The sequence below is a fragment of the Betta splendens genome, chromosome 16 (genome assembly GCF_900634795.4).
Source record: "Betta splendens chromosome 16, fBetSpl5.4, whole genome shotgun sequence".
Taxonomy (NCBI): Eukaryota; Metazoa; Chordata; class Actinopteri; order Anabantiformes; family Osphronemidae; genus Betta; species Betta splendens.
Genome location: NC_040896.2, coordinates 2,111,382 through 2,133,656, shown reverse-complemented (window position 1 = coordinate 2,133,656; position 22,275 = coordinate 2,111,382). Strand labels below are relative to the sequence as shown.

At 40.8% G+C, this 22,275-nt stretch overlaps 1 protein-coding gene across 1 annotated transcript; it reads right to left on the bottom strand.

Annotated features, from left to right (window-relative positions):
- Positions 1–868: 868 nt before the first annotated feature.
- On the bottom strand, positions 869–21,802 carry LOC114843283 (aldehyde dehydrogenase, mitochondrial-like). Its single transcript, XM_029129696.2, has 13 exons — positions 21,642–21,802; positions 16,580–16,684; positions 16,185–16,325; positions 13,334–13,413; positions 13,149–13,260; positions 9,333–9,461; positions 9,064–9,177; positions 8,656–8,758; positions 7,828–8,012; positions 7,204–7,368; positions 1,873–2,030; positions 1,622–1,736; positions 869–1,117 (listed from the first exon to the last, which is right to left on the bottom strand). The coding sequence occupies exons 1-13, from the start codon at positions 21,747–21,749 to the stop codon at positions 1,085–1,087; spliced, it is 1,548 nt and encodes a 515-aa protein (XP_028985529.1). The 5' UTR covers positions 21,750–21,802; the 3' UTR covers positions 869–1,084.
- Positions 21,803–22,275: the final 473 nt, after the last annotated feature.

Sequence of the window (22,275 nt, the reverse complement as noted above, 5' to 3'; positions counted from 1 at the left end):
GCACAGTTCTGAGAACAGGACATAGATCTGATAATGTCAGTTCTACATTGTTTACTAGGGCAGACAGTCAACAAGAGTCAACTAGAGTCAACTAAAAAGTTGACTTCATGTCAGAGTTGAATGTTATACTTACTTTTTTTAATCATAGATAAGCATCGGCAGCTCACGCTGCCACAGCCGCCAAACTACCTTCTGGAGGTTTATCAGTTACTGGCTGTATTAGGTTGCATTGGACTTTACAACAGCCTCCCATTCGACTTCAGTCAGATTTTGGATCAAACATATGGTTGAACTCCACTACGGGGACAAGGTAGCCAGTTTCGCTGTTACAATGGATTCAGTGACCATGACTTTTGATTCCCACGGCGGATCACGACTATGCGCTTCCTCAAAAGGGGTGTGGTCATCAACTTTGCTTGCGACACACCCCTAAAACATAGCGTTGTGGACGAGAGCCTAAAACACACATTTTCAGACGGGCCGTGTGGGCGATCTACAGCGCTTTTTGGCATGAAAAGTTACAGAAACATGACTGAGACATCAAGGTCCAATTCTTTAGCATTGTGGAGCATGAAAAGAGTGTGCATGGACCTTTAAGTATATCACAGTGGGGGGGGTCATGACTGGTGTAGGGGGGCTTGGTGGAATGGTACCTAAGTCATGCTAATGTCATGACGAGATCAGCGTGAAATTCGGCCGGAACGAGGCAACAAAAAATGTCTTCTGCAGCTACATTCAGCTATATTGAATATTTCTACAACAACTGAGCTATTGTTTAAGCTCTTGGACTCAAAACTGTTTAATTATAATACTTAGCTGTTTAATACAGTAAGCTATATTAATGAAACTAGGCAAACCTGACACCAAGTGTGCTTCAGATGCATTTATTATGATAATGCTGAAATATAAAGGCCTGTGATCACCAACTGAGTTTATGATATTTCAAAGAGTAGAGTAATCATGTTTATATTCAAACAATAGTAAATAGAGGATCTTTAAACCCAAGAATCCACAGTGCCCGTGTGACAAAGCAGATTTTTAAAAAATGCGATGTGCTCCCAGATGCTGAATAGACTCCCCACATCTAAGAGTTCTTCTGTGGCACCTTGATGGTCACCTGACAACACAAAACAAGGTTCAAGTAATATTTGTGTATATGAATACATATTGAGACTGATCTTTATTTATATAAAAAAAAAAACAGACAGCACAAACACCTTCTTTAGTTCAACATATCCCTACGGTACTTTCCAAGTGTTGCATGACATTTCCCTCCACGCCAGTTGCATTGCTGTTTTTTTTTTTAAAGCTCATTTTAAATCACAATTTAAAATCAGCGTCATTTCATCTATACATTTTTTTAAACCTTTGTCTCAAGTGACTTATTCCATGCAACTGGTTATGAGCGCCTCAAATTAACAATAGCAGAAAAGACGATTTTTCTTGGATACAGTATTACCCAGAATGCACTGCAACTAACCAGAAGCAGAATTTACAATAATAAAATCACAATGCGTCATAACTAAAAGACAGGTTTTGTAAATTGTATAGAACATTCATGTATTTTGCGGTAATGTATCAATAAAAGTCACCCTTTTTAGGTAGGTTTGTAGGTAAATACCGTTTTGACTTCTGTGTAGTTCTCCAAACCATACTCTCCCATCTCTCTGCCATTACCCGAAGCTTTGTACCCGCCAAAAGGAGCTTGGACCCCAAACACATTGTAGCAGTTTATCCTAGACGGGGGAGAGAACACGAACACGAACACACACACACGAACACACACACTTTGAATCTCACATCTTAACAGACAATAGGCGAGGAGAGGAATAAGACACTGATGAGGAATAGGTTCATTCTAGTGTAACCTACCAGACAGTGCCAGCCCGGAGTCCATGCGAGACGTAGTTTGCTTTGTCAATGTCCTTGGTAAACACTGCAGCTGCAAGACCGTACTTGGTATCATTGGCCCTGGTTATCGCCTCCTCCAGTGTCCTAAACTTCAGAATCTGCATCACTGGGCCAAAGATCTGTCAGAGAAAATAGACATGTGTCACATGTATCCCATGATGCTCAAGATTGAAAGGTAACCATTAACTAGATAAAGCATTTCCATAAGAAAATGCACAGTGGAAGCTTCAATGCTCAATGTATTGCTGCGAGTGTATGTACAGTCGTAGCACTTAAAGGTGTCAGCCTTTACGGCAATCTGTTTGCATTTTCAGCGCCGTATCACCGGGTTTTTAGCGCGTTGGAGCTGTGTTACGTCTATTTGGCCTATAGGTGGCGATCAGCCCCCACACTGGCCTTTATGACGCTGTCCTATACATATGTTATTATGTTATGTTATGTAGAGCTACGGATCAACGCCTCCGTGATGTAATGGTTTGTTTATTGTTTACCAGCCTTGATGTGTCAATTTTTTACCCCCGGTTCGAATTCCGGTGGAAGCAGAAGTTGTAATTACTGAACATTTTTATATGTTGGCATACAAAAAAAATAACAAATGATTAACAGGGCTGGCTGCCTGGATTATTTAGCAGAGCTACAGCCATGTTCCCAAGAGGTTCACCAGCTGCTTTTGGCAGTGAGTCATAGACGAACGTTGTTCTGCCCGCTTTCATGTACACAGAACTCTTCACTGTTTTTTCAAACATAGATTTTGTTAACTTTATTATTCATATACAATTACTGAAAAGATGACAGTACACCCATCAAGTTTGGGTGAACAGAAAACGCTTGAAAGCGTTTCCGTTTTATATTCCGTTTATTTCGTTATTACTCCTTTCACCTTTAACACGTAAAGACATTGCAGAGCTACAGCCGTGTTCCTACAAAGTTAACCAGCTGTTTATTTCGTCATTCCCTCTTTCATGTCCGTCTGGTGAATGAAAGTGGGCGGGGCCATCCACGTCCCAGAGCAGGGACACTGGGGGAAGGCGAAACATGCATCAACATGCAGGACAAAGATCTGCGTTTCTCTGCTGCTACAGCCTCGGCTGCGTTGGGTTGTTAGTCTCCCTTTCACCTGTACCATATGAAATGTGTTCCTTTCACAATCAGAATCGTTTTTATTCCCCAGGTTTGAACAGGGCAAACATTATTTTTATTTACAAAAAAAAATTAAAAGGATATAGAGAAAGCATGTGCAGATAATTGCTAAGCAGTAAAACCGTCTCAAATGAGTCTCAAATGAGTATATATATAGAGACAAGCAGGGGAGAGAAGAGGACAGAGAAGACAGGAAACGCGGACTAAGGAGAGAGTGACAAAGGACAGAGAGATCACAGAAGAGAGAGAGAGGGAGAGAGAGACAGAGAGAGAGACACAAGACAGAGAGAGAACAAGAGAAAGACAGAGAACACCAGAGAGAGACCGAAGACACACGAGAGAGAAGACGAATTAAGAGAGACGGAGAACGATAGAGAGAGAGACAGGTAGGAGAGGAGCACAACAGGAGAGAGGACGAGAGAGACACAAGAGGAACAGAGAGACACAGAGAGAGACACAGAGACAGAGAGAGACCAGAGACGGGAGAACAGAGACACAGAGAGAAAGAGACAAGAGACACAGAGAGAGTGGGGAGAGAGGGGGGAGAGAGGGGAGGAGACACTAGGAGAGACACAGAGAGAACAGAGAAACAGAGAGAGTACAGAACACACAATGAGGAGAGACAGAAGAGGACCGAGAGAGAGGAGACGAGACAGGAGAGAGACATGACAGAGACAGGTATCGATCAGAGAAGATCGAGACAGAGAGGAGACAGAAGAGTAGACAGAGACAGAGAGTAGAGACAAGAGACAGAGACAGAGACAGAGAGAGAGAGAGAAGATGAGTAGAGAGTAGAGAGAGAGAGAGAGAGAGAGAGACAGAGACAGAGAGCGAGAGAGAGCGAGAGAGAGAGGAGAGAGAGAGAGATACGACAGAAAAGAGAGAGAGAGAGAGAGAGAGACACAGCCCCCCAGGACAAGAGAACAGACAGAGAGACAGGCAGAAAGAGAGGAGAGAGAGACAGAACAGAGGACCAGACAGAGAGAGAGAGAGAAGAGAATGAGAGAGGAGGAGAGAGACAGACAGAGAGACAGACCGAGAGAGACACGAATCAGAGAGACAGACAGAGAGGAGACGAGGACAGAGAGACAGACAGAGAGAGAGAGGGAGAGGAGACAGGAGAGAGAGAGATAGATGAGAGAGAGAGAGGAGAGAGAGAGAGAGGAGCGAGACAGAGAGGAGAGGATGAGAGAGAGAGATAGAGAAGGAGAGAGATGAGAGAGACACCACGAGGAGAGAGGACAGAGAGGAGAGGGGAGAGCTATGAGAGACAGAGAAGACGAGACAAAGGAGAATGAGAGACAGAGACCCAGAGAGAGAGAGGAGCAGACACAGAGAGACAAAGACACACACACAGAGAGAGGACAAGATGACACAGAGAGAGAGACAGAGACAGAGAGAGAGAGAGAAGGAGAGACAGAGAGAGACCGAGAGACATAGGAGAGACAGAGAGACAGAGAGAGACGAGAGAGACAGAGAGAGAAAGTAGAGACAGAGAGACAGACCGAGAACGAGACAAAGACACGACGATGACCGAACCCAGAGAGATACAAGAGAGCAGAGAGAGACAGAGGGTACAGGCAGAGAACACAGAGAGAAGAGAGAGGGAGAGAGACACAGAGAGAGGACAGAGACAGAGACACAGAGAGAGACCGAGAGACACAGAGAGAGACAGAGAGACACAGAGAGATACAGAGAGACACAGAGAGAGACAGAGAGACACAGTAGATATAACAGATAGACACAGAGAGAGACACAGAACACAGTATATATGAGATACAGAGACACCAGATAGGAGACAGATGACACAGATAGATACAGTAGACACATATATATATACATATACACATATATATATACATATACACATATATATACATATACACATATATATACATATACATATACATATACACATACACACATATACATATACACATATATACATAACAGTGAATGCTGGAAGCACAAATAACCATTCAAAAACAGAATTTATGCTATTAAAGCTAAACATTTGGATAGGTACTTTTATTTTGAAAGGATATTGAGGACACCTGTGCAGGTAATTTCTAAACATTAAAATTGTCTTAATATCTAGTCACAATACACGAGCTGAACATAGAAATATTGCCACTTTAGTTAAAGATCTGGAATTGGGCTTTTATTTTGAAAGGATTTGGAGATGCTGTGTGTGCAGTATATTAGTCTAAATAACTAGTCATAATAAACCTGTTGAAAGCAGAAATATTCCTATCTTTATCTTAAAATCAGGATTGGGGCTTTTATTTTAAAGGATGTGGAGAAGCTGTATGTGCCTAATAGCTAAACTGTAAAACAGTCACATTAACCACTGACGATTACCCATTCAAAAGCATAAATAGTCCTGTTAAAGCTAAAAATTTGGATTGGTGCTTTTATTTTGAAAGAATATGGAAAAGGCCTTTGCAGGTATTTGTTAAAGAGTATATTAGTCTAATTAAATAGTCATAATAATAATAATAATAATAATAATAATAATAATAATAGATATTACAACAACATAACAGTGAATGCTTCCAGCACATTCTTGCCCTTAAAAGATGATAAATTGTAGTTGGTGCTTTTATTTTGAAAGGATTTAGAAGAAATGTGTTGGGGTAATAGCGCAACTTTCAATCAGTCTTTAAATAATCATAATTGACCATTAAAAGGCAAAAATGGTTTAATTATTTGGCTTGGTGCTTTTATTTTGAAAGGATTTGGAAGAAGTGTGTGCTTAATTACTACACAATCCAATAGTGTAGTTGAGTAATCAGTAATAAGCATGGAACTGCTGTCTACACTGAGCATCAGGAGTTTGACCTGTCAGTGAAATCTGCAGCTGCGCCGTCGCCATGGAGACGAAAGGCGGGAAAATCAGGCTCACTCTGCTCTGTAAAAGCAGAGTTTGACACTTGATAAATAGGCTTATTCCAGCAAAACTATAATAGTTATTACAAGAATATTTTCATTTTATGAATCCCAAGGCTTCCCTGAACAACTAGAGTTAATTTGATGTTTGAGGACAAAAGCTTGTAGCCACAGTCGCAGTTTCAAAATATGTCTCCTGTTTTTTTCTCCAGACATCTGACAAAAATTATCATTAGAGTCTATGGGAGAATTTAAGGATCTCTCTGCACTTTGAGGTTGATAGCGACTAAAGTATATGTCTGAGGGTAAAGCCAGACACAACATTAGAAAGAAGACAATTATGACTACGATTTAGTGAAATAATTACGTTGATAGAGTAAGAATTGTGGCTGTAGTGACGAGTTAAAGACAGAAGTTCTGTCTTAAAAAAGCGCACCTTCTCACTGTAGCTGTGACATCACGCACTCTAGCAGACGCAATACACACTAATGGAAAAGCTGAAAATTTAACAAAAAACGCACGGTATTTAAATGCTCACAAGTTGAAAAGTATGGAAGATATGAGGACGCTGATTTACACAGATAAAGCTGAAAGATGATAGACGCTTTTGACGTTGAAATGAAGTTTCTACACCAAAGTATGACGATGATAGACGCTGACGAAGAGGCAAGTTGACAAAAAGTTGAACGATGATTCCCATAGACGACCATTATAAAAAAACGATGAAAAACTATCTGCTGCTTTGCAGCATTCACTGTGATAAAGATTACAACAACTGAACTGTGATAATCAGTCCAGAACTTTGTGCTTTGCGGCAGATACAGACTAAAGTATAGGTCTGATGGCTTAACCAGACACACAATCATAAAGAAGACAAGTATGACTAAAACTAGTGAAAAAATTATGATCGAGTGAAAACTGTTGCTGTAGTGACGAGGAGAAAAGGAGAAAAAAAAAAACGTGCCCTCATAATAGCTGTGACGTCACCCACTCTACCTCACACAATACACATCAAAAGAAAAGCTGAGAATTTCTGAAAAACCACCATATACTGTAGTTAAAAAATAATAGTCATCTCCTCAAAAAGCTGAATATTTTGATATGATTTTTGAATGGTTTCTGTAGCTTAAAGTATTTGGGACTAGTTACGCGCCGAAAAACAGACAAGGAAAATAAGAAACACGGCCAAAGACAAAAACAATACAGTGAATGCTGGAAGCATTTTTTGTCTAAAGTGATGGCTGTGAGTCCAGGCTAACATACCTCCTCCCTGGCAATGGTCATGTTGTCGTTGACATCCCCAAACACTGTAGGCTGGATGAAATACCCTCTGTCTGCTGCTACGCCTCCTCCACACATCAGCTTGGCTCCTTCTCTCCTCCCACTGCTGATGTAGCCCAGAATCTTGTTGAACTGCTCCTGATCAACCTGCTCATCAAGGAGGAACCAGCATCAACTGTATGTACGATTGACAGCGGAACCAATTAACTGATACTACTACAATTTAATTCACCGGTAAAGAGGAGTGAACGTAATGACCTAACCACAACATCTATTAAGTATCTTTAATACATATGGAGCTGTGTGGATGATAATTTAATAATCAAGTCAGTTTACCACATGACACAAGTGGTCTTCTTCATGTAAAGTCTCACTGCCCTATAACACTTCAGACTGAACAACTTAATAGATGCAGCTGGATGACCCAACCCTTCTGTCCTGACCCACACCACCCAGGGTCCCACAAGCTGGTCCTTTTAAATTCTGGAGAACAATTATATTAAGTGTATTATATTCAAAAGGCCCAGAGCCCTTCATGTACTCGGCAACCTCCATTAGGCCAACCTGTTTTCACTGGTACCAGTGTGCCACAGTGGCTGGTGTTACCTGAGGTCCTTGTTCAGTCTGTAAGTCAAAAGGGTTTCCCACCACTCGTCTTTTGGCTCGTTCAACACTACGCTCCACAAACTCATCATAGATTTCTTCTTGAACGTAGGTTCGAGAGCCAGCACAACAGCATTGGCCCTGGTTGAAGAATAGGCCCATGTGGGACTGCTCCACTGCATTCTCCACTGAATGAGAGACAACAAGAACCATTCCAATTATCAATCTGAAATTTAAAATGAACAGTAATATTTCATCTCCGACATCTTTATCAGAAGATGAGTAGCCCAAACGTTTCATCAACTGAACAGTTACAATACAGTAGACACAGCTCGAGGTCTACAGCGAGTCTAGCTTTAAATCATCACTGAATACAACCAGTGTGTCTGAATGGGTTAGGCTCTCGTGAGATCCCAATTCTGTTGTAATACAGTACAGGGTTAACATCCAAAAAATCCTCAAAAACTGCTGAAACAGTTCAGCCTTTAGAGTAAATTAAGAGTCAGCCTACTTACGAACAACCATAAGTAAATGCTGTGTTACTATTGAAAAGGAAATCATTTGAGTTTCTTGTATATTTCAATTTCAAAACTGTCCTAATAAAATTCAGTGAGAGTTCTGGACCAAAGGATTTTTTGTTTGGTCATTAAAGCACATGTGGACACCAGAGGTTCTGCTCAACTTCCCTCGCTGTCACTAATCTCAATCAGCTTTTGAGGACAGATGTAGATATGGGCCATATTCCTTTGATGCCTTGATGATGGATTTCACTGCAACTATATTGAATTAGATCATTTTAAGGGGAGTATAAAGATATTTATATTTTCGTACTGTCTGCATCAGACAAGACGACATTTGGACTCTTTCCTCCAAGCTCCAGAGTGACTTTCTTCAGGTTACTGTTGCCTGCTGCCTGTTGGATGAGATGACCCACCTAATGGATAAAGAGATGGGTGGAACTATTCAGGCACTTCAGAAGGTGGTGCAATAAACCATGATGCCATTACTGGTTACTGAAGCCAGACTGAAAATCTCTTTAACCAGTTTATTATCAACATCCCCAATACTCAGCCTAAACCAATGGTTTAATGCTTTCACACATCCTGTGAACAATTACTTGTGTGAAACCATTACCCATTCTTTATTTTGTAGTAACTTTAATGTCATCATTCTATCACCTCAGAACATCTGTAGTGTGGTTACTAGCAGTTACTCCTATCCAAACACAAAGCACTGTACCTCTGTGGAACCAGTGAAGGCCACCTTGTCAATGTCCATGTGATTTGCAATGGCAGCACCAGCTGATGGCCCCATGCCAGGCAAGATGTTCACGACACCCTCAGGAAAACCCACCTGTAACAAACCAAAGGTTTACTTTACACCTTAGAAAGGTTGACATTTAGCTACAGAGATTAAGTGTTTTGAGTTAAACATTGCTTTGTGAAAAACATGAAAACATCACAACTTTCATGATTCTCACCATCTCTGCAACATTACGAATCAAATACCTCTTTAATTAAGCTGGCCACATAGAGAGCCGTCAGAGGAGTCTGCTCTGCAACTTTCATCACCACTGTGTTACCAGTGGCTAGAGCGGGGCCAAGCTTCCAGGCCTGCATCAACAGAGGGAAGTTCCACTGCAAAGACAAGGGCAAAGCCGGCATCAAAGGCCTCATTAGGTTTTCATTAACATTCACTTGAGTGCCCCTAACCACACACACTCTCCTCTAATGGTGAAAATGCTAAACAAAAACAAAAAAAAACAAGGAGAGTAGAAAGACATTAGCCAAAGCACAACTGTAATAAAACTCACTTTCATTAATGAAGCCAATTATCACCAAGCACCTGATACTTTTCCTAAATATCATTTTAACCAAAAATTAATTTAATCTGATTGAGTAACTGTAGCTTCACAGAACAATGAACCACAAAATCTCTTGGCTCTTAATGCTGAGCTGTAGCATCCTTACATGATGGAATCCTTACATCACCATTAATTATTTTTGTCATGATGTCAAAATCTATAAAGTAGTTTGATGAGTTCAGAAGTCTTTTGTGTAATGTCACAGAATTTTAAGTGGTTGTCTATTTGACACATAGACAAAGCTACAGAAACAACAACAACAACACTAAGATGTAGATGCTCCAAGTCCAAAACATTTACTTTACAGAAGCTGAAGCTAGCGACAAATTTACTTTGTTATCATCAATATAGATCATAACATTTTATAATACAATATTGTTATTAGCAACATTTTTTCCTAATTAGATAGTCAAAAAAAAGATAGTCATTGTACATTTTTAAATCAATTGTCACAATTGATCATTTTAAGCTAATTACTAGATTTGGTATCTTTAAATGAAATACAACTGGCTCCCCTTTTAGGTGGTGTATTACCAGTTATACAGGTGCCAGTCATATAATTAGAATATCATCCAAATGTTTATTTAGTTCACTAATTCCATTAAAAAGGTAAAACTTCTTTGTACATTATATTAATACTATACACACACACTGATATACTTAAAATGTTAATTCTTTTGTGATGATTATAACTGACAATGAAAAGCCCAAATTCAGTATCTCAGAAAATTTAAACATTACTTAAAACCAATACAAAAATGAAATCTTCTGAATCAACTCAAAAGTATGAACATGTACAGCACTCAATACTTTCAGGCTACTTTTGCCTGAATTACTGCAGCAATGCGGCGTGGCATGGAGACAGTTTTTGGCACTGCTCGGGTGTTATGACAGCCCAGGTTGCTCTTATTGTGGCTTTCAGGTTTTCTGCATTGTTGGGTCTGGCACATGGCATTTTCCACTTCACAATACCCCATGGATTATCTATGGGGTTATGGTCGGGTGAGTTTGCTGGCCAATTAAGAACAGGGATCCCATGGTCCTTAAACCAGGTACTGGTAGCTTTGGCCCTGTGTGCAGGTGCCAAATCCTGCTGGAAAATGAATTCTGCATCGCCAAAAGGTTGGTCAGCAGCAGGAAGCATGGCATGCTCTAAAACATCCTGGTATACGGTTGTGTTAACCTTTGACCTCAGAAAACACAGTGGACCAACACCAGCAGATGACCCCAACCATCACTGCTTGAGGTCCAGTGTAAAATTTCCGCAGTCAAAGTGGATTCTGTGCCTCTCCTCTCTTCCTCCAGACTCTGGGACCCTGATTTCCAAAGAAAATACAACATTTCTGGTCCGGTATGTTTTGTCTTTAGCCCAGGCACTTATGACTCGGCCTGGCACAAGGAATGCAACGGCTAAAACCCATATCTACGTGGAAGTAGTTCTTGAAGCACTGACTCCAGCTGCAGTCCACTCTTTGTACCCTCATTTTTGAATGGGTTTTGTTTGACAGTTATCCCCATTGCTTGTAAACTTTGTTCTACGACATCTGTCCCTTCTCTTTGGTTCTTGTTCCCTTTGATATTACAGAAACACCATTTTCATTAGTTTAATATTTATTACCCTATGTAGACAATAACAACGACTGCCCCAAATAACAAAAATTGACAATGTCAGAGGTATGTTGGGTATTTTCACCATTTGCTGCAATGACAGCTTGAAAGCACCTCACTAGCCCTCATGCTATTGTTCTAAGGTAATTCGTGCCTCTCTTCCACAAGTGCTACACGCAGTTCTGCCAGGTCATTTAAGGATGGGGTACAATCATGCAGTCTCTGCTTCAACTGCTCCCAGACGTACTCAATGCGGTTCAGGTCGAGCTGTGACAATTCTGCCACGATGTGGTGGAGCATCATCCATGAACAAAACATTGGGGGTGTGCTGGCGGAATTGGGGGATGATGATGGGCTCCATGATGTCTCTAAGCTAAGAGCGTGAAGTGACTAAGCCATTTAAAATAACCAAATCGGTTCTGCACTGACTGGTGATGCCTACCCACACTATTGCACCTCCTCCACCAAAGCTAACCCTGGGGACCATGTTGACCTCAGTGTATCGCTCACCTTGTCTTCTCCAGCAATGGTGACGACCATCATTTCTGTGCAAGCTGACTCAACACACATCAGTGAACAGGACGGTAGACCACTGCTGCATTGTCCAGGTCACATTGTTTTGTGCCCACTCCAAACACAGCGGTGTCAGTGGAGTCAACCGCAACAGTTGTCTAGCATTTAAGCCAAAGCTATGAAGTTGATTGTAAATGGTTTGTCTGAAAAACCTAGAACCCCTTACATATTGTAAACGGGCCTGCAGCTGAGTGGCAGTTGCATAACGATATCTGAGTGCATAGGTCCTTACAATAGGTACTGGTCATCGTTGCAGCCTGTCACTCGTGGGGCTCCAGCCCTGGATGTGTCATGAACTCTGTCAGTAGTTCTTTGTCTTGATGAAAGTCTACTGATGACACTTTGAGACACACCAAGTTCACGGGCAACATCTGACTGCCTGCCAACGACCCGAAGGCGCGCCATGGCAACGTGGCACTGCTTGCCACGTTGCCAGTGTGACATTGAGTGTTCATGGCTGTTTGAATGATGAAGTTGGAATGACTTACTGACAATACCAGCTTTTTATACCCACAAATTGTTGAATTTGATGACATATTGAAAAGTTGTATTTTGGTATTGGCCCCAATTATAAAGGCACACCTGTACACAATGAGACCATTACATAAGGAACACAAAATAAGATGTGACTGTCACCTCAATACAATTGCCTACCATATCCCAAATGTTTGAAACAAACTGTTTGTAGGACATCCACCGAGTCTCTCACAATATCCCTAACTTATTGTGAGTAGTGTAAAAGTAAGCACTTTGGAGTCTTATACTATATGCGCTCAACATGCCAAGAGAACTGAGAACTGAGCAGGTAGTACACACACACCTGGACAGGCAAAGGTTTATAGAGTGTGAATACTGTTCATAGTCCCCTCAAGTCTGTGGCTGTAACGCCTTTCTGACAGTTTATGCCACTCTGTGCAGTAACTTGAAAGCCAACAAAAAGCAGCACTTATCTCACGGTCTGAGCTGTTCCTCCTGCAAGTGAAACCTTAAATTTTAGTCAGTCAAATCCCCCTCTCCACTGTTCACTAGACACTGTCATCTTACCTCTGATACAAGCTACCCCAAATAACTCAACTATATTTTAACACACAATGACTTATTAAAATGTAATGCAGTGTAGTCCACTGCATCTACACCTCTGTACATTAACGGTTTAACGCGATGTAGAATAAATGATTCATGGGGCGTAATGTTTGCCAAAGTTTTGGTCCTTTTGTGAAGTGAACACTGTACGATTCACCGTAAATGTGCTTTGTCATCCTGCTTGTTCTTGTCTTACCGGTATGATCTGTCCACATACTCCGATGGGTTCATGCCTGGTGTAGCAGAAATAATCCCCATCGATGGGAATGGTCTTTCCCTCCCATTTGTCAGCCCAACCTGCATAGTACCTGAACAGAGCAGGAAAATACTTCATTTCAAAAATTTTGAAAAATAAAGTAATAGAACAAACTGATTTTTTACCTGAAGCATTTCACAACCATAGGCAGATCTACACTGTAAGCAACAGCATATGGCTTCCCATTGTCCAGAGTCTCCAGTTCCTGTGGTAACACAGTGTCAGGACTTCATACCATTTACAACAGGTGGTGCAAACTTGCATCTACAAAAGCAACAATGCCAGAATGATTGCTGTATACACATACACAAACATTATGTGGCTCCATTTAACACAACAGAGTAGGGTTGCAACTAACGACTACTTTCATTATCGATTATTTGTCGACTAATAGGGAACATGTAAACAACAGAGACTTCTGGCTCTGGGGCTGCTCTTAGATTTAGTGATGGTGACGTCATTAATTACTGTATTATTGTAATTATTGTAGCGATTCTGCAGCCAGCTGAAACTCGCAGTGGAACAAATTAAATTACAAATTAACTTTTCACACAGCTGCACTTATTGAAGCATCATCACGGGACAGATACACACCATTTGTTACCACTGCTACATCTGTTACACTTTTTGATTTTCTGCTTACATTTTTTCCCCTTTTATTTGCAACTTTAAGTTTTGAATTGACAAGTCCCCAATCTGGCTCGAAAACTATTAAGTAGTGGCAGCAAATTAGCAAAGAGAAATAAACAGTACTGATCAAGATATATTAATTAATAACATAAAAATTCAGTTCAAAAAGTGAAACCTGAATTTGTCGTGTCACTTGTTTAACACTAGAATTACTGGGTTTTCTAAATATACCCATTCCAACTAGAAGGTGGTCAAATTATCTGCTCGGCTAGCTGAGACCCTGAATCATCTGTGAACAGATGCTTTTGTTAGGTAAAGAGGGCCATCACTGATGCACTCTAGGTGGTGGGTTGCGCGGGCTCGCTGTCTCATTAAGGTCTCACCGAAGGAAGCAATAAAAACATTAACAATACAATAAGACAATATCAGATCCTTCTTAAATGTGGCGAAGCTTTGTTTATTTACAAAAAAAAATTGTTCAAATATTGTTTGCACTGTAACGTCACCAAAAATTACAGAAAAGATGACAGTACACTCATCAAGTTTTAACAAATGTACAATAAAAAATATAAACAGAAAACGCTTGAAAACGTTTTATATTCCATTTATTTCGTTATTACTCCTTTCACCTTTACCACATAAAGTCATTGCAGAGCTACAGCCGTGTTCCTACAAAGTTAACCAGATGTTTATTTCGTTATTCCCTCTTTCATGTCCGTCTGGTGAATGAAAGTGGGCGGGGCCATCCACGTCCCAGAGCAGGGACACTGGGGGATGGGAAACACGCATCAACACGCAGGACAAAGATCTGCGTTTCTCTGCTGCTACAGCCTCGGCTGCGTTGGGTTGTTAGTGTCGCTTTCACTTGTACCATATAAAATGTGTTCCTACAAAGTTGATCAGCTGCTTTCAGATTCAGAATAGTTTTTATTCCCCAGGTTTGAACAGGGCAAACATTTGAAACTTTGACGAGTTCGTGTCTACATGAAAGCGGGCAGAACAACGTCTGTCTATGACTCACTGCCGAAAGCGGCTGGTAAAACATGGCTGTAGCTCTGCAATGACTTATGTGGTACAGGTGAAAAGGTAAATAATGAAATAAACTGAATATAAAACAGACGCTTTCATGCGTTTTTGGTTTATATTTTTATTTGCACATTTGTTAAAACTAGATGGGTGAGCGGTGTACTGTCGTCTTTTCTGTAATTTTTGGTAAAGTTAATGCAATTTTTGTAAATAAGCAAAGCAGCAAAACTGTCTTATTGTATTGTTGATGTTTTTTTATTGCTTCCTTCGGTGAGACCGCAACAATGATACTCGTCCTTTCACGTTGTAAATCCAAGCACATAGCGGTGGAACATTGTAACAGTGGATGTCACTCAGACTCATAGGAACATGAGTAGGAACCCTGCTCTGCCTTGCAGGCAGCAGCAGGGTCAGCGAGCCCATGCGTCCCACCCCACAGAGTGCGTCGGTGATGGCCCTCTTTACGTAACAAAAGCGGCTCTTGGCAGGGTGCCAGCTGGAGCGTGGTGGACAAATGAACACCCAGCCGTTGTTAGGGGTATATGTAAAGGTGTACGTCCTTTACTAGTTCTAGTGTTAAGTTTGAATGAATATGGCTCACACCTAATGACTACAAAATAGGGTTTGCAATATTACATGAGAATAATGTAATTTGAAACATTCTGGTGCCAAGTCGTCTCAAAGCTTTGAGAAGGAATCCTCCCCAAATTCCTGAATGGGTTGTTCTTCTTCATGTCGGGCTCAGCCCTTACGGTTGTGCACTATTTTGCATCATGTTTCATGCCCACTCACTTCTCCATTCCAGCTTCTTTGGCATCTGTGGCTTCCACATTGTGTCTAGTTGCCCTTGCCTTCTGGACAACTGTCAGGTCAGTTTGAGTAGTCTACTGAAACTACATGCAACCACTTAAAAGGCTCAGGAAGCCACACAGGCATTTTGAGCTATAAGCTGACTGAGTGTGACACCAAAAGTCTACAAGATTAATAAGGAGTTTAGTTTCCTACTATTAGCTGTGAGCCATTACCTTTAAATTTAAAATTTAAATATCAAAAATATGTAAAATATGGGACTTTTGCTTAATTTAGAAATTATTTCAGTTATCTGCAACTGTACTAATGAGATCAATGTCTCTTTTGTAGAGCTGTTACAGTCATTTGGTTCCATATTTTATCATTCCTTCACAAAATCTAAACATGAGCCATTAACCTCCACAGAAGTGGGAAATAAAAAGACCTCTTTAACATGCTAGAGGTAAACAAATTCAAATTTGTAAAAGATATCCATTCGATGAAACCAGAAGAAACTTGACAGTGACCCACTGCAAGGTAGGCTGCATCCCTCTCAATGGTGTCAGCCAACTTGTTGATAAGAAGGCCTCGATGAGAAGAGTCCATTCGACGCCATGGCGACCCCAATCTGAAGGCAGTACGTGCTGCTTTCACTGCCTTGTCCACATCTGCCTGAAAATCACAGCACCACACCCTCTAGATTAGGTTTGTGCGTTTCCCCAAGTGCAGCTATGGCATTGTCCTAGCTTTAATTACAAGTCTACTTTGACCACTTCCTTTCTCATTTGAATGACTAAAATAATCAGACAAACATTGAATGCTTTGTTTACCGACATGAGTGTACACAGAGTCGTGTACAGAGGCAGCACAGGACAAAATACATTAGCAGAAAAGAGTCATCACATTTTCAGGCTAGTGGATTCTACCTGATCAGCTTCTGCAACTTGACAGATGACCTCACCAGTTGCTGGGTTTATGGTAGGGAAGGTTTTCCCACTTACTGCATCCTGCCACTCGTTGTTGATGAACAGCTATAGAGAGATAGATAGAGATAGAGATAGAGATAGAGATAGAGATAGAGAGAGAGAGAGAGAGAGATAGATAGATAGATAGATAGATAGATAGATAGATAGATAGATAGATAGATAGATAGATAGATAGATAGATAGATAGAGAGATAGATAGAGAGATAGAGAGATAGAGATAGAGATAGATAGAAATAAATAAAATATTTTACATGAGCTGCATTTACACAAACATCACAAATCACTGCTGGAGACAAACATTTCCATGCTATGTAACTGAGTATAATGCTATAAATACAGAAAATCTGAATATAGTAGTATATAAAAAATAATAATAACAATAATAACCTTGTATCTAATAAATACCTGATTGTAACAAAACTGGAGCCAATTGTTTCATATTAAGTGCTGTTTGGATTGTTTAGTCATTATTTGTGGTTACTGTTTTGATACACAGATAGTTTTATGGCCCAGACACTGTTTCCCTTTTACTTTAGTTGATTAATACTACTAGCTTAAAAAGTTGTACTAACCAAGCTAACCTAGGCTATGTGTTTGTATCCAGTGCCTTTTAGGCACAGGCGAGAGAGAGCAGATTTCTACCTTGGTAGACACACACACACACACACACACACACACACACACACACACGCACTGAAAAGACACCCAATAAATATGAAGCAGCTATACATTGTTGAAAGAGTGAAGGAACTACGCTACCAGTATGTACAGGTAAAACATGCATGGACATGCAGCAGCTGTACCGCACAGTAAACACTACATGTATATCACACACACACACTGTCTACAATATTCAATGATTAATTTAGCCAAAACAGTCAATATAGTTTGCCATCAGCAGAAGTAAGGACAGGTCAGCCAGTTCACTACAAACAAAATCACCTGCCACCAAAGCTGAGTTGTTGAGTACAGTGATATCATGATGGTCAGTTAATTCTGTTATAACCAGGAAAACTGTCTAATGTTGTGCCTCCGATGCATGTATGTAATGCCTGCGTGTACACACACACACCTATGTAATCTTAAAATATGACCTGTTGTGTAATGCTTCATACAGGAAGTGCTGTAAGCTTGACCGAGGGCGGTGGATTGTCTGACCGACGGTAAGCGTATCGCATCACTTCCGGTTACTGAGGTTTGCTGCCGCTGTGTGTGTAGGGCGTTACTCTCCGCTCTTTTCCTAATATTATCATTTTATATCTGGTAGCGACTGCTAAGAGTTGCAAAACAACCTTGTAACACTCAAGCATCCTTTGCTTCGCTTCACGTTTCAAACAGATTTTCCCCACTCAGCGACACACCCGCTGAGAAACCCACTCTGATCATTGGTGACTCCATAGTCCGAAACGTGAAGTTAGAGAATCCAGCGGTCATAGTTAGGTGTTTGCCTGGGGCCAGAGCGGGTGACATTGAGTCTTATCTTAAGCTCCTGTCTAAGGATAAGCGTAAGTACGCTAAGATCGTAATACACGCAGGAGCTAATGACGCCCGGTTACGCCAATCGGAAGTCACTAAAACTAACATTGAGTCGGTGTGTTCGTTCGCCAAAACAATGTCGGACTTCGTAGTTTTCTCTGGACCCCTCCCCAATGTGACCAGCGATGACATGTATAGCCGGCTGTCATCGCTCCACCGCTGGTTGTCTAGGTGGTGTCCTGCAAACGATGTGGGCTTTGTGGCTAATTGGAGCACTTTTTGGGGAAAACCTGGGCTGATTAGAAGAGACGGCGTCCATCCCACGTTGAACGGAGCCTCTCTGCTTTCTAGTAACATGCCCATGTTGCTTAGTCTCCCCACTCCCTGACAACTCTGAGTGGAGCCCAGGACGCAGAGTCGCAGTCTTACACGCCTCTCTGCACGTTCTCTACAGCCGCCACCCACTCCTAGTCTTAGTTATCGCATAGAGACTGTGTCTGCTCCCCGACCACCTAAACCTAATTAATAATAATAATAATAATAATAATAAAATAAAATGTGGTTTATTAAATATCAAATCTCTCATCTAAATCCTTGTTAATAAATGACTTGATAAGTGACCATCACATACATCTGTTCTGTCTCACTGAAACCTGGCTGCAGCAGGATGAATGTTACTTTAAATGAGTCAACTCCAAAGAGTCACATCAACTATCATGTTCCAAGAAGTACAGGTAGAGGAGTACCAGCCATTTATAAATCACATTTAATTTATTAATTACTCCTAAACCTAAACCTAGTTATAACTCATTTGAGAGCCTCACTCTGAGCCTCTCACCCAGACTCTAAAACTCAGAAGTCAGTTGTGTTTTGTATTGTTTACCGTCCTCCTGCTCCATATTCGGAGGTCTTAACTGAATTCTTATCTAACTTAGTTCTTAGCACAGATCAATTCATTGTAGTGGGAGACTTTAACATTCATGTAGATGTTGACAGTAACTGTCTCAGCACTGCTTTTAACTCCTTAATAGACACTATTGGTTTTACACAGCAGGTAAATGAACCCACTCATCGTTTTAACCACACCCTCGATCTTGTCCTGACATATGGGGTTGAAATTGATAATTTAATAGTTCTTCCCCAAAACCCTCTGTTATTTGACCATTTCTTATTAACTTTTGATTTTAGCATAATTCACCTTACAATAGCTGGAAAGAAATGTTACTATAGCAGATGTTTATCTGACAACGCTGTTGCCAGATTCAAGCATGATGATTCCATCATCTTTTGCCTCAATGTCTTGTAGATAGACAGAGAACAGTCACCTTAATCCTTATGAACAGGTTGACTGTCTTGTAAATGATGCTGCAGCTTCTCTACGTACAATGTTAGACACAGTGGCTCCTCTGAAGAAGAAGACAGTGAATCAGAGGAGGTTAGCTCCGTGGTATAACTCAGATCCGCAGCCTAAAGCACAGGACGCGACAACTAGAAAGACAGTGGCGTTCCAACAAAATAAATGTAACCTGCATTGCATGGAAGGACAGTCTAATAAAATATAAAAAAGCACTTTGTGCTGCTAGAAAAACATATTATTCCTTCCTAATTGAGGAAAACAAAAACAACCCCAGGTTTTCAGCACTGTAGCCAGGCTGACAAAGAGTCATAGCTGTGTTGAGTCTACTATCCCCTTAAATCTTAGCAGCAATGACTTTATGAACTACTTTACTAATAAAATTATTGCCATTAGAAAAAACATTCAGCAGCGACCTCTTCCAAATGACAGAAAGCACTGTCTAGATCCATCAACTTTAAATTTACCAAATCCTTTGTCTTACCTAGACAGCTTCTTCCCCATAACTCATATGGAGTTAACCTCAATATTCAACTCTTCCAAGTCGTCCACTTGTCTTTTAGATCCAATCCCAACCAGATTACTCAAAGAGGTTCTACCTTTAATCAGCTCTTCCATATTAAATCAAATCAACCAATCTTTACAACTAGGCTATGTACCACAGGCTTTTAAGGTGGCTGTGGTCAAACCTCTATTGAAAAAACAACCCTGGACCCTGTAGAACTAGCCAACTATAGGCCCATTTCAAATTTACCCTTCATTTCCAAGATTCTGGAAAAAATCGTGGCTAACTTAGGACTTAGAAAGAGAGATCACATTTCTCCTACATTAGCTTCTCTGCACTGGCTGCCTGTAAAATGTAGGATAGAATTTAAAATTCTCCTGCTCACCTACAAAGTACTCAATGATAAAGCTCCTTCTTATCTTAAAGACCTCATAGTCCCTTATGCTCCCAGCAGAACGCTTCGCTCTCGGAGCGCTGGGCTACTTGTGGTTCCTAGAGTGTCTAAATGTAGAACGGGAGGCAGAGCTTTTAGCTACCAAGCTCCTCTCCCTCTTCAGGTTCGAGAAGCTGACACACTCTCCACCTTTAAGATTAGGCTTAAAACCTTCCTTTTTGATAAAGCTTGTAGTTAGAGATGGTGGAGCCATCTCTTAGTTAAGATGCAATAGACATAGACTGCTGGGGGACTTAATTTATACACTGAGTCTCTCTCTCTCTCTCTCTCTCTCTCTCTCTCATAAAGAGAGAGAAAGTACTCTGACTGGTCTCGCCCACCGGTTTCCTTTTTTTTGTTTTCCAAGTGGAGAAAAAGGAGAAAGTAAATTTGTAAGCCGCAACTGTCTTTTACCAACTTACTTACTGCAATGAAACACCACATAAAAAAGACCTTAATGCTCATTAAGCACACAAAAAATGAATTGCCGTTCATACACGGATAGCTCTATCTGAAAAAACAAAACAAAACAAAACAAAAAACACTAAACAGATCTAAAAAGCACGCATTAAAAAAATAAGAAAATAATATCCGTATATGACTAAAGGCGTAAAGAATAGTCGGGGCGAACTTCACAGCCTAAGCTTACTATTTATTTATTGGGATCACTAAGAATTCTTATCTGGCGAAGGCCATGTACGGATCCAAAGTCCACAGTTTGAACATCCGGAAGTGTTGCTGCTCCGCCAGTTTTATCCGAGAAGCACCAGGAGCGGATGTGTGTGGACGCGGTATTTAACAAATGCGGACAAGAAACAAACAAACCGATTGCTTGAGCTTTATATAGTGTGTATTTACAAATAGCCACTTGAAAAGCACCCTAAAAAGCAGCGAGCGTCACTCTGGATTGTTCAAAGCATTTACCGTAAACCCCAGAATAGGAGTGCTTACATTTTAGCACGGGTGCTCGAATAGACGTTTTCCAGACAAACTTTGAACCTTTGAATGTCACGCACGCAAATCGACACAACTGATAAGATGCGAAAAAAAAATTAAGCAAATATTTACACAATTACAAAGTTCATGCAACATATTAATACGAGAAGCATATTAAAAAACAGCGGCGTGCTCCTGGAAAAGGAACAAATTACTTTGCGCACACACACCTGTTGATGATTGCGCAGTTGGTCGTAACCAACGTTTTCTCCATACATACGCTAAGAAAACGGTGTACCTTGTTGTAATGGACCTCAGGCTGTGCGCTGGGCGCTGGGATGCCAACAGCGGAGTAGCGACACACTGACAATCTGGGAAGGGCGCGGGAGAACACGGTGCGAATCATGGTGCTCCTCTCCACACAGCAAACACTGCAGACTAGCTGTCACAAGGCGCGACCCACACGGAGACGGCCCTTTGTCCCCGCCCACCCACTGCGTCACGATGCCACGATAAACCACAGGCTGCAGTCAACATTGTTTAACTGTTTAATCTTGGCCTTGACATGGTTCCTACAGGCAGGTTCAGTTAAGCCCATTTACTGTACAATGAAGGTTTATTCTGTGTTGCCATGTTGTGATTAAACACTTCCCAGAGTTATTTGCCTAAAAGCAGTTAAATTTAGTTGGATTTACATTACAATGGAGATTTATTCCCTGAATGGGTTCTGGTCCAGAGCAGCTGAACGTCTAGGATTAGTTGATTTATCTGTGGTGTATTCGAAATTAGGTCATTCCTCTCCACAACCATCAGACTATACAATGTTTTGTCATTGAGATTAAAATAAAATATTGAACCTTTTCATAATAATATAATTTTCTGAGATTGTGGATTTGAGGTTTTCATGAGCTGTAATCCATAATAATCTGAAT